Source organism: Pungitius pungitius, chromosome 13 (assembly GCF_949316345.1).
Source record: "Pungitius pungitius chromosome 13, fPunPun2.1, whole genome shotgun sequence".
In the NCBI taxonomy this organism is placed as follows: domain Eukaryota; kingdom Metazoa; phylum Chordata; class Actinopteri; order Perciformes; family Gasterosteidae; genus Pungitius; species Pungitius pungitius.
The window spans coordinates 4,436,505-4,450,122 of record NC_084912.1 but is presented as its reverse complement, the minus strand read 5'-3'; the positions used below and the strand labels follow the sequence as shown (position 1 = coordinate 4,450,122).

The following is a 13,618-nucleotide window of genomic DNA, read 5'->3' as shown; positions in this document are numbered from 1 at the left end:
AGTAGGCCTATACGTCGCTGTTGCATGCTCTGTGATCTGAGTGGTGGATTCGTTGCAGGGCAGCGGGCGGTTTGGACGGTGGCGAAACAGCGCCCCCCCGCGGATGGAGCCGGTACCGCTCGACCGCATTATTTATTCCAGACAAGCCGACGGAATTCAGCTGACACATTCAGCAGCGGAGACCGAAAGGACAATGAGTCCACACATGTAAATAGAAACCGTGTAGTTTGTGTAACTTTGTCCAAACATCTTAGCTGCGTTGAATTAATCATGGCTTTATATTGGTGTTTTATTACCGTTGTTATCTCCCGGTTCTGGGAAGCTAATAAATATGAATCGACATAATGACATCAAAAGGTTTTTGATCGTGCCAATGTGTAAACGCGTGTCACATGTGTTCCGCTTTCTCCACCGGGGTCAGCGCATCGTTTTGTAGATGATTTATGTCTGCATAATAGAACCGCCTTGCGAATTCGGGCTCGTGACGCCCCGCTTTCTAAGTCGGCCAATTTTTGTCTTTTCACGCTCGCCTCAAAATACCTTTTTTTTTTTAAAAAGCCCATTATTTTAAGCATTAAACGGAATCCGCGCGCCCGAGCTGTAAAGCATTTGTAAGTTCCGCTCAGAGCGAAACAGCCACCTCTCGGGTGCCCACATCGCCTTTTGAGGAATCATTTGATAGCCCTATTAACTTTCATGTAACATTGTTTCTTGAAGGCATCCACAGCGAGCGCCTCAGTGTCATTACTGTGAGAAATGTGCTTTCATAGTGAACGTCTTTTACACAAGTCCTGGAAGACACAAAGTCTCCGGGAAGACCACAATTGAAGTGAATGAGCGAAAAATAAACTTCAATGGGCAAATCATTACTCCAAAAAACACATTTGGGGTTTCGGAAAACAATTACCGTTTAATAATGGTTGAACGTTATTGCGAATACGATTATATTTCAATATTTTGCCCGAGCACGTGATTCCGCCTAATGGAAATTCGCACCAAAACATAAAAAAATGTTTTTATTTTAATACGTGAGTACACATACTTTCACAATATGATTATCAGTATATGTAGCACAAAAGATATTTTTTCCAAGCACTCTTATTGGACTTATACGCGATGTTTTAAACTCCACGGGAATATGTCCCTTCCAGGACCTTCGCGATCCATTCAAGCCAGCAAGTTTGGAGAGCGTGTTGAGTTTAATCAATTCATAACGTCGAGATGGAGCCGAACTCACTGAAGGTAACGTTTGTTATCAACCGTCTATTTATGTTATTTTCGCATTGCGCTAATCGCCACGTACGTTTAGATGTACCCGGGTGCCTAATACACAAAAGTTTGCACACATTTCCTTTGGCATGACCACGTCTGTGTCATATGTTGAACATTAAACATAGTTACATGATTCTAATGATGTGCAGGAAAACACAGATGTGATATTTGCCAAACGTGCGTATTTACGCATAGACGTTTGAAACGTTTGTGTCCACTTGGACACGATTTGTTTACCAAATGAGTTAATAAGCAATTCATTGATTTCTTTTTCCTCTACAGTGGGTGGGCTCGTCTTGCGGTTTACATGGACCATATATATTCTATAAAGCCTTTAAATTTAACCGGGACGGCAAACCGAGGATTCTGTCTCTCGGCGACTTCTTCTTCGTCAGATGTAAACCGGAGGATCCTATTTGCATAGCGGAGCTTCAGCTGCTCTGGGAAGAAAGAACAAGCAAGCAACTTTTATCAAGCTCCAAACTTTATTTTCTACCAGAGGATACTCCCCAGGGACGGACAGTCATCCACGGAGAGGTAGGACTGTTTATCCACAACGCTTACACGTGAATGATCCGTGTTTCTACGCGTCGGCTCGCGCATTTGTTTTGTATTTTTTTACAGCCTCTGTATTTTTCTGCATTAAGCGTTGCGAGTGGATGTTCGGTGGCGGACATTCGCATAAACGCGAACGCGTGCACCCAGCGCTGGCGTTGTATGTGCCCGAGCGAGCAGCTAAATGATTGACCTACTATTTGTTGTATGTGTTGCCTAGTTTTACTTTAACCCATCGGCCCATTGTGGTGCCAACTGCTGAATGTGCACTTGTCCGGCTGCGCTCAATAAGACCGCCGCGGCGCTCTATGGGGGCTAATTGCGTTATAAAGGGGGGGAAAATCCGCAAGAATCCTGCGCTCGGGCTCTTGTCATTTCGTTTTTTTTTTTTCATTCTCTTTCTTTTGTTGGTTTGAACCGTGTCAAATGCTGACATGCGGGCGGAAATTGCGAAACGGTATTGAATGTATGGGGTCAACCAGGCTCAGATCGCTCGGAACGATAGTTATTGGATATTTGGTAACGCCGCCTGATGTTGAAAGAGACAAGGAGTCATAACGCGTGGCGGAGCACTGCCAGAGCGGACACGTTTCGGCTACTACATTTCCATCCTGCACGATGCGATAGTGTCAGCTCGCGCGTAAATGAGGCAGCACTTTGGAGAAGCAGAAGAAGAAGAAGAAGCAGAAGAAGAAAAAAAACCCCTCTCCCTCACATTGCGGCCGTTGTTGGCACAGCAAAGGCAATAGTTGCTGATTGACTGTGGCCACATGTGGCGCTCAGTGATCCGGTTACATCGTTGCGCGCGATGGCATTAACTCGGATATCGAGAGTTCTTCTCATCGGCTGCACAAAAAACCCAAAACAAAAACAAACGCCGTGTTGAGCCCCCCCCCCACAAAAACCTGCGATTACACGGCACTTGGATATTCCTCCTCCTCTATGCTTGTGATCACTCGCGGCGGGCCGGGATGGGAACGATTCTCCGCCGCTTGGGATATTGTTTACGGGGGGGAAGAGGGGGGACAAAGCCGTGTTTGTGCTCGCCTTCTCTTCCTGCTGATGCTTTACTTACATTCTTTCCTCTTGAGTAACAACAGAGGCGATCGCGTTTCCCTTTCACGGGGAAAAAGGTGGCTATTTTCTTTTTTTTTTTTTTTTTGCGGGCTGTCGTCGTCTTGGAGGCGGACCTTTCTCGCCTCTGGACCGGTACCGTCTCCCATCCCCGCCGTCCGCCCCCTAAACGCGTCGCAATGATTTAGTGATTACTTTTCGACTGCACGCACCGCGGGTGCCGAGGCCAAACTTGCGCGCAACGACACGTCAGCTCCGCCCCTCCGCCCCCCCCCCCCCACCCAATTTTTTTTTCTTTTTTTTTACCCGGAGACCTATTTGCATTTCGTAGTGCTCACATTCCAGTCCATTTGGGTTTATGTGGAAAATATGATATTGACTTCCAAGGAGGGCTGCGACGGCTCCATGTCTCAGAGAATCGAGGAGACACAAACGGATTCCCAGAGGAAACGCAGCTGCTGTAGTTTGTGTATTTAATAACACGCGCGAGAGGAATATAAAAGCTCTCAGATCTCCCGGGCGTGAATTATGCAGCAGTCTGCACCACAGCACGCGATCCAGCAAGCCACCACGTGACACTTACACACCGCTTTAATGTGGCAGTCCTCTCAATAGAACAAACCCAGACTACGAAACAAGATAAACTTGAGGAAGATGCTTTTTTTTTTTTTGAAACGCAGTGCATCGCTTGTCTGCTCTCTGATCTCAATTAAAGGGCCTCGTCGAGCCTCCTGCTCCCAGCGAATCGGACTACTTACTGTATTACACCCGCGGAAATTGCCCCTGACAACTTCAAGTCAAGTTTATGACCTTCAAGCGAGCCCATTCACATTCTCGCCGACTTTGCCCCCACAACAGTAATCTGCACCGCGTGAGTCAGCCATGGCAGCGCTCGCAGATGCAACCCCATAATTCAAAAAGCAAACACGAAGGCCGGGTTGACAGTAAAAGTCAGCGGCTGGTATAAGATGGTGCGCCGCCTTATTGAGTGATGGACGCGCGTGAAGATTATTTGTTTTTAAAACGTAAACACTAGAGAGTTCATTTAGAGCTGCACTCGCGTTAGTCACTTTTCCCTCAGGGGTTTCTGCATGCGTACGAAGGCAGAATAATGGCAGTGGAGTTACAGTAAGTGACTGGCTCGAAATCAGCAGTTCAACGTCGCTCGTGGTTAATCGCACAGATATGAACCTGATAACGCGCGGCAGTCAGGAAGTGGGCCGTTTCTTCACAAGGTTTTCGCTGCCAGAAGAGCACATAAACCCGCGAGGTAGAGGCCACGCGTTTGGGCCCTTTTCTCGACATTTATTCTTGGATCGACTTGATTTTCACACACAACACATAAAACAGAAGCATTCGACGTGTACACAATCACGGTGTTACCTTAAGCCCGACTCAACATCATTCCCCCCCCCCCCCCCCCCAAATATCCAAAAGTACAACTCGTTCGAAATCACCCGAATAGCCGCATATTGAACCCCGGTGTTGGGTTTCTAAGATTCACTTGTGTTTCTCAGGTGTGATGTCACTTCCTGCTTATTTCTCAGGTATTTATCTGCCCTCGGCCCCTCCTGCGCCGCGTTGTCATGTTTTTTCGCTGCGCGGTGACAAGAAGAACCGACCCGTGACCTACTGTGCTTGTTTTTCTTCTGTCACAGGGTTGGAGGTCAATTCCTTTTTTTTAAATGCAGCCCGCTTGGGGCTCGAAGCAGAAATAGTGATTCATTGAACAAACCCCGTGCTCCGGTGAACATGTCCATAGACATTTCATAAATCTATTTTATTTATTTATCTCATTTCATTTAATTTGTTTTGGGTTAATTATTAAGTCCATGTGTGGAAGGAAGCTCCATTTTTCTTTGTATCTTAGTCTGACTCAGAGTGTTTACACCCACCAGTTGAGCTCCGCTGGCTCTTTAAACAGAGCTTTGTGTCGAGCTGCTCACCCATTATGACCAACCCTCCGTTGGGGCCTCTTGCTCTATTTGTGTGCCTCGCAAACTGCCACTGACTAAACAGTCACATGTGCTTTTTCTTAAAGTCATTGAGTGACACATCACTTCTTCTCACTCCGAATCGCCAGCAGCCTCTCACTGCCGCTCGGCTTTCTGGTTTTTTGGACACCGCTCCCCCCATTTCAGGAGAGACCTGTTGTAGATAACAGCTCGCCCGCACACAGCAGCCATTTATTGTACGCCCCGCTTCAGGCGGTTAATTGCTTATGCTTATCTTGTCCCACTATAGTGCAAATACAGCAAGGCACTCTTAATGGGAATTCACATCTACTAAGTATATTTCTGGATCATGTTATATTAATGTGCTATTATCATCACCTCTGATTTCATCTGACCTCTCTTCTCCTCTATTCTGTCCCTCTAGCTGACAAGGCTTTGGCACACACACACACACACACACACAAACACACACACACACACACACACAGGGACTGGGGACTGCAGCACTAGGCCAGTATTGATTGCTTTGGAAAACACTTTGGCATGTATCCAGAACCATTTCTTCAGTACATGGCAGTAGTCCATGCATGTGTTTCAGTGCTTGGAAAGCCAGCTTGTAGGGAAATTAGATTGTATTCATTTGCTGCTTCTTTGATTTTTCCTAAGGGAAAAACCCTGAATGGGTAATTCAGGCATCTGGGGCGCTGGCTGAGTTAAGTGTAAGTGGCTTAGATATGCGACCGGCGTTTTGATGGATAAGGTCGATCTGCCGAATGACTCGAGGTTTAAATGTTACGTGGCACACATTTACAGTGATCCTCTTGAGAACATCCATCCTGCTGCCGTGTCTTGTCCAAGTCTCCCCATTCACACGGCAATAGCAGGAATTTAGGTGGTTGGGGGGGGGGGGGTGCATCCATAGCCTGCATGCATGTACCTCCTCCTGCTGCAGAACAAGTCATTAACTGTGATCACTGCCCTCCAGTGAATTCCTCACCTTTGCTGAAGTAGCATGTAAATTATTGCCAGCTTTTAGGGATAGTGTAATTTAAAACCTTTATAAACTGAAATACCCTGGACTTCAAAGGCTATAAAGAAGAAAAAAAACCAGTAATATTTCCCATTTGGTTAAAGAGACGTAATTCTCACCCTGAATCGTCTGATTCTTCTCACTGGTGTGTCTTCAATGTAATGATGTGTTGCAGCAGCGGGCGCCGGTTAGCCAGCAGACTTTTGATGCTCTTTGGCTTGTTTTGTCCCACTTTGTCGTGGACGAACCACTTGAGCAGGCAAACATTTGCCTTGATGCATGACGCCAGCGGCCCCCCCGGGCTACGGTGGATTCGTTATTTTAACCTTTGAGGAGAAAACAGCCACAGATGACGAGTCCTTGCCTAGTACCCCCGGCCAATATTTCTCATGTGTGTCTTTAGGTAGAACATGTGGCATCAAGCCTGTTTTTTTCCCTCCTTCTGCGTCTCCATATGTTAAAATACAGGAGTACAAAGCGGCTGTGATTCAAGGGCGCTGACGCAGCTTTATTGTGGTGTCACCTTACGTGATGGATGCCTCACCCACTTCCGAGAAGAAAAAAAAAAAAGCCTTGGAAAAAAACTCCCGTTATCTGGCTCTTTTCCCCCTGTCATTATCGCTGCGAAAGAACGCTAAGTTCATACATCAACCGAGCTCATGTGAGCGCAATCTCCTAATGGAATCAGTGAATAAAAGATGAGTTCAGCGCCCCTGCAGATACTACAGCAACATTTATGCATACGAATAAACTGCCAGCATTAAGTGGCAGAGCATTATGTACAATGGTTCTCACCTTTTTAAACGTTGCACCGTGAACTCTTTCTAGCCTTGAGGCACTCTCAAGAAAACATATTCTAATTCAATTGTCCCTGGCATACTCCCCAGAACTCCCTTTTTAATTCCTAGATAAGTTTGTTTTGGGACACCGAAGCCAAGGTCAGTCATGGGGGGGGGGGGAGGAGATAGATAATGAACTCATATTGCGTTTCATATTCTTGCTCTCCTTTCGTTTCCCTCTCCTTCTTCTGCTCCGTCTCCTCATTGTCCATGTCACCATGTCCATTACTCAATTACTAATCTCCTTTGGCCTCAGGAATTCCTGCGCTGACCTCTCCGAGGCAGCAGGCTGAAACCCTCCCAGCGTGACAGTAGAGCGCTGTGTGCGCGCGCCTGTGTGTGTGTGTGTGCGTGCGTGCGTGTGCGTGTGCGTAGCCTGCAGTATAGAGAGAGAGAGAGAGACACACCACCAGGAGCGCGCACCCCCTCCCGGGCTGAAAGTCCTGTCCGAGCGATGAGACGCTCGGCCGCAGAACGCTGACAGTCCGGAATGTCTCCCTCACTGCTCCTCGCGGGGAATGGTCCCGGAGTGATGCGTGGAATATTTAATGGCGCATTGTTTTCTAATCCGATCAACCAGTACACAGAATTGGGAATGTCCCCCCCCCCCCCCCACTTGCCACCCTCCCGCGTGCTGTTTTTCGCCACCAGCACGCTGCCCGCGTCCGCATCAATCGAATGATATGGATTTTAATTTCAATGAGATTGCTGAAGTCACGCGTTGCTGGAGAAAGAGTTATCTACAGTTTCACAGCAGAAGCCCCCCCCCCCCACCCCCACCCCACACACCCCCTCCTCCACTTTCAGTCCATTATGTGCAGTCATAGCAATAAATTCACTCCGTAATGTTTGTCGGAGATATCGCGCTGCTGCAGTAATAACATGAATTATTGATAGAAGAATGGAGACGGAATGTCGTTCGGCTGTTAATGTTTCACCTTGCGTTTGGACTCAATCACAAAGCAGCCCGTTGCAGAATGTGCGTGTTTATTGACGTATGGCCAAGGTACAATTTCAGCAAAGACATCGAGACGTTTAGTGGCGCAATTGGATTCTCAGAGTGCACGAACTCGGCCGTGTAGGAAGTGCCAGTGAAATGACAGGCGGCTGTCTGCCGTGCCGCGCTCCTCTGACCTGTGTTAATCAATTAATCGATTAATCAATCAATCCATCAATCAATCGATAGCTCGGTCTGCTGGCCGCGTCTGGCGCTTTTGCTTAAACTATGAGCGGCCTGTTCTGGGAATGAGGGTACAGGTCAGTCATCTGTGTAACGAGGAAGCAGTTGATTCCTTTGAAATACAAGGAATTGATAACAAATGTAGTAGATGGATCATTTAAGTGAGTTATTTAGGTATGGCGACAACTAATGAGTTTTTTTTTAATCATTTGTCCATCTGTCAAGGAAATTCTGACACTTGATGAGTGACAACCAGTCTTACAACTTTAACAATGTATTGACTATTGAAACAGACAAATTGTCTGTGGACTCATTCATTAGTAGAATTGTAAATGTATGTGATCTGTAAAATGAATAGCTTTGGGTTTTTGGATTGCTGGTTGGACAAAAAGTAGTGAGCTGTTTCATGTTTATGTTCATTCTTCACTGAATCAACAGTAATCCCAATAGATCAAACTGGTCATTTCTTTGTTATTAGAAGAAATTCTTCTGTTTATTTCTATTTTCTCGAGGCAAACCAGGCCGTTGTGACACTGTTTCTCCAAAAAAAAAAAAAAAAAGCCTTTTCGATGGAAACGCAGCACATTTCCTGATTCTAAACACTCAACATCCGCCGTGACATTTCTCAATCAAATAACAGGACCTGTGCGAACCGCAGGCGCCCGCGCGCCCGCTTCCTGACTGTACGCCGCTCCGTCACAACGGGGCAAACAGAGAAGCGATGCTCCGCTCATCGACTGATTACCTTCTGCGCTGTGTTGACAGCTGCTGAATTGCTCTCACCTGTTGTGTTTTATTCTCTCGAGCTGAACAAGTCCCCCAAACGGGATCTGTTGACACTCACGCCAGGGGAGGCCGCGCGTCACTCAGCTGATTGATATGGAGGGAATGGCGGTGTGGTTTTTTCGAGGAGGGGGGGGGGGGGGGGGGGCTCTGGTGGTGCTATTGAATTACAGGAAGTATTGCTGTTTCACTCATACATAAGCCACGCGAAGCATTCAGTGCATTATTTTTGTTTTCAAATGGACCCGGCTGAGATATTTACATTGGTTATTTTTTCGGGGGTTGTGCGCCGCCACAAGAAAACAGGGAGCAAACTACAGTAGGACCGTGCAGAGATGCAGTCCAATGTGGTTATTGGCTGCAGGCTGAAAGCTATTCACTGTTGCTTCATACTATTCAAATGGCCTGCTTTTCTAAAGGTAGCAACGGCAGTCCGTTTTTCAGTGCATGGGAAGCCAGTTACAACCACCCGCCGCCACTTGACAGCTGAAGACAGCTCATTATAGGAAGACCGAAAACCCATGTTTGATGTTTCTACTTAGCGAGGGAGGCACAGCTATATCAAGCTATCCCTCGCAGGCTTTTCCTTTATAAGGAAATGCTGTCTCCAACTGGCGGGGATTTGATATGCCTGTAGTCGCAGATGATGTGAGACCCGAATGCGGGTAATTGTATAGACAGAGCGCTCAGGGAGAATCCGAAACGCTGAAAAGCCATGTAGTCATGTGTTTGTTTTTATATTATGGCAACAAAATGAGAGGGACTTTTCTGAAACACGGGGGGAAAGCAGCGTGAAATGGCAAAAGACCAGCGAAACCTGACATTCGAGCTTCACGTTGGAAGGATTTACTGCCAGTTGTCCTTTTGGATTTTATTAGTGCCGTACAGGTTTAGCTTTTATTGCGTCCCCCCCCCCTCCCCCCCCCCCCCTCTCTACAGTCATGAATACGCCGTGTAAACACGTCAATAATGAGTAAATGAATGTTATTTTAATGCGAGTAATATACAGGCTGTCTGAGGGGGAAACATGCTTGGTAAATTGGAGATAACCAAGGTAAACATCAGAGACCCACTCACAGTGTCTGCATTTCTGCCTGTACACATCTGTCCTCCAGATTCGCCTGGTTCTGTAATAGCCGTCTGCCAGCACACTGCTCCGCTCTGTCGGTAACAAGCACTTCAGCCATTAGCCCTTCAAATGGAAACACATTTAAGGCATATCTGCTTCCTTGCTTTTCCACTGGACCTAGTAGTTCTTCACGTTAGGAGAGTTTATAGATGGAGGGGGGGGGGGTTGATGCGACCTTAAGGAAATAGAAGGATGGAGCGCATGCTGAAAAGCAAATCCTATTAAAGCACGCCGGCTGAACGGAGCAGTGCGTACACAGAAGCGCGGCGGCTATGTTTCGGGCCTGCACATCACTGCAGCACCGGTCCCGCATCAGTCTGACCACAGCGTTCCCCCTCCATCAGAGCACGTTCTCCCTCGCCGTTCGAGGCGTCAACGCAGCACGCCGGGGCGGTTAGAGGCATAAAAACCATCAGCGTTCACGGTGAACATCGGCAAGCTCGAACTTCCTAAATGCTAATCAAAAAGTCCAGAGACATCCACGTCCCCGTTGACATTGATTTAACTGCTGGCGTAAATTCAATTCAGCAATCACGCACGTCATCAATATTCATGGTGCAGTAATTTACTTACATTAATGTGCATCCACAGCCGTAATGCTACTCGACTCACCCATCAGTTTAGATGATGAATCGGGGCGTCCTGTTGTTTGTCCCGTTACTTCTGCCATGGATCTTTATTCTGGTTTCCACTCCGTTATTTACACCCTGATTACGTTCAGTTGTTACTGAAACAAATGACTTACTGGTGGTAGAGCGTAACAAAGCACATCTATTCAAGCAACGTAGTCGCTCTGCCTCCAGTCCGTTTTCGGAGAGAGGAACTAATGGACCACTCCATGAGTGACACTTATAGTTACAAGTTACGTTGCTCATTCAAAGTATGCATTAAAGATATGGGTTTATGCAGTATTACTGAGTGCCTCAAGCTAAGCGTCATACGTGTGTTTAACATTAAAAAACAGAGCGATGTGACATACTGAAATAACACTTGTTCGTAATGAGCACTTTCACTTTTGATACAGAGCGGATGTCACTTCTGTACTCCGACCTCAGTAAAGAAAGAAATACCTTTAACTTGTAAGGAGTTATCTTTAGTCGGTTGGTGTTTATTATTCTAGTTTAGGAACGGTTCCGCATGCTTCCTTCCCCAGTAAAAGTATGGAGAAACACACACAAGTCAAATACAAGTTTTGTTCTTCAAAGCGGAGCTATAATTGTAAACAAAACTACTCATTACAAACCACCTAACCCGCTGTTTCTCGAATTAAAGGCTCCACAATTCAGAGACTGGCAGATTTTAATACAGCACAAATCAAGCACAAAGTCAAAAAGACATTTTACTGCTCTACTACTACTAAGTATCCAGAGTTGTTGTACAGTTTACATATTTAAAAAATGGACACATCTAAAAATACATGCTCAAAATAGCATGTTGGAAGGACAATTGTTTGTGCAATTATTTACTAAAACTGATTTCATTGCAATATTTATGTGTTTTTAAGACACTATGCTTGCATAGCTGCGTTCTACTCCTTTCCTGCGCCGAGCGTAATCGGGTTTTCTTCCCCCCCCCTTTCAGCACGAGGTCATCGCGGTGTCCGAGAAGGTGGTGGTGCGTCTGGAGGACCTGGTGAAGTGGACGGTGCCCGACTTCCCGGGATGGACCCACTGCCTGAAGGGCGAGCCCCTCAAACCCGCCGTGCTGCGCGAGCTGGGCACCAACGGGAGGCGGGAGGCCCTGCACCGCTACCGGGAGAGCACCCTGACCAGCGGACTCAACTTCAAGGATGTGCAGCGGGAGAGGGCGCAGCTGGGTGAGCGTCGGGCCGAAACCCCCCCCACCCCACCCCCTCAATTCATTTGGTTACCTTCACAGCATTTCTTCGTCTCCAAAGGGGGGTCACTGGAGAGTTTCTCCTCCTCGTGTCCCCGACTCCACCATAAATCAGCTTATGTTTATTGTTCTTTGGTTGGTTTAACAAGTGTTGTCTTGACTGGAGTAATTCATCAGCGTGTGGTTGGAAGTCATCCCGATATAATGAGCTGAGAATCACGGTAATGGAGGGCGGCGTAGAGGTAATGGCAGCACGCTTGCCAACGCATTATTACCCCCACGGTATAACAGCTCCTTTCAGAGTGCGACAACAACAAAGGCAGCATTGCAAAACTCACATAATTCAGCTGGTAATGTTTTTTTTTTTTTTTTAATAATTGAGATTCACATCAAACCGCAGCCTACTGCTCCTCCGACGCCGTCTTATATATATGTATGTATATATCGGTTGCGTGTTTTAGGAGCTTTGAGGATCATTGCCGTTTGTGTCTGAATGGTTGTGTGGCGTATTCGTCACGTATACGGTGCCGCTAGGAGCCGGCGATTGGTCGATTCCCGCGGACCTGGGGGCCCTCTGGGCCTCGCGTCAGCATTTCCTATCAATCAGTCCAAACATAAAGCTGGATGTCTCTGCGGATGATTCATCCGATGCGAATGGGAAACTCGCATTGAGGCATTTGAGTCTAATAATCAGAGAGAACATAATGTTCCCCTTGAAGCTTTTACCCACTTATTTGCCTCTCTCTCACATGGCTGTGATGTCATCCTAATACTGATTAGAATGGTTTTACCTGGCTTAGCAAACGTGCTAGAAATACCATGAGCCTCGTCAGATTAAAAGTATGTGTCCTGCTAATTTTAAACCAGAAATGTAGCTGTTGAATCCTCAATTCGTTCATTTTTAATAATCATTTTATGCCTACAGCCCTTTGTGGAAGCGAAACTGCTGTTCCCTTGAAAACCTGAGCGTTTATTTTTGCAGAAAAGGGTTTATTGATGAGTCCTGCACTGCCTTCTGCTCCTGATCTTCCAGGAAAACAAGCCGTGGTGTGTTTCTGTACGATGCCGTAAATGCCCTTGATTACTCGATATTGCTTGAATCTCATACGCAAAAAGGACAAGAGGATCAATAATAGATGCTTTGTTGTTATTCCAGTAATCAATACAGTTTGCAGTGTGCTCCTGGGTGTGCGTCTGTGTACGTGTGATTGCTTGCTTTCACATCTGCTCCTTAAATTATATTATGCTCCATATCAGGGCTTTCTATAAATGTGCCATTTTGTTCAGTTTTTATTGATAATAGCCGAACAACGCTATTGCTATTGAGGAGTTGTGTGTGTGTGTGTGTGTGTGTGTGTGTTGCTAATGAGCAGCGCTGCCGTTAATGACTCCATCAGGCTGTTTCTAAATGCACTTGTCACTCCGATGGGACACTCTGCCAGAGAATCTGCCCACTCAGCAGAACGGTCTCAGACTCTGGCACGGCACCAGAGACACACACACACACACACTCACACATAGATGGACGCGCGCTGCACACTGACAATCAGTGGTGCGCTCTCGCTTATCAATTTGTTTGTTTGTTCGCCTGGTCCTGGCGGTTGTTGACAGTCTGACAGTGTGAGCGGCGCAGGGAGCTCGGGAGAGAGTGAGAGATATCACTTCTTCAAATGCAAATGAGTGTTTCTCCGAGCGATGGCTTTGCATGGAAATATGAAATATGCCACTGCAATGCTGCTGACTACACCGAGATGAAATATTCATGCCCCAGCAGCGGATCCGATATAAAAGTACCCTTTAAAGCATCTTGTAGCTGAATGTCTGTAATTCTAAGTAATATTGGCTCACTGACTAAACTGACTTTTTCATGGCACAGCTTTATGCTCTATTTTCTTCGGATTGTATTTATGACAGAACGGACCGAATTGTTTGCTCCCTTTTTTTTTCCCCTTGAATGATGTATCT

At 46.6% G+C, this 13,618-nt stretch overlaps 1 protein-coding gene across 1 annotated transcript in view; it reads left to right on the top strand.

Annotated features, from left to right (window-relative positions):
• Window positions 1-924: 924 nt before the first annotated feature.
• arid5b (AT-rich interaction domain 5B) overlaps window positions 925-13,618 on the top strand; it is a 64,324-nt gene continuing 51,630 nt past the window's right edge. The window contains exons 1-3 of the mRNA XM_037466268.2: window positions 925-1,242; window positions 1,555-1,809; window positions 11,399-11,633. Coding sequence (XP_037322165.2) covers window positions 1,222-1,242; window positions 1,555-1,809; window positions 11,399-11,633 — 511 coding nt within the window. The 5' untranslated portion in view covers window positions 925-1,221. The remainder of the gene's footprint in view (window positions 1,243-1,554; window positions 1,810-11,398; window positions 11,634-13,618) is intronic.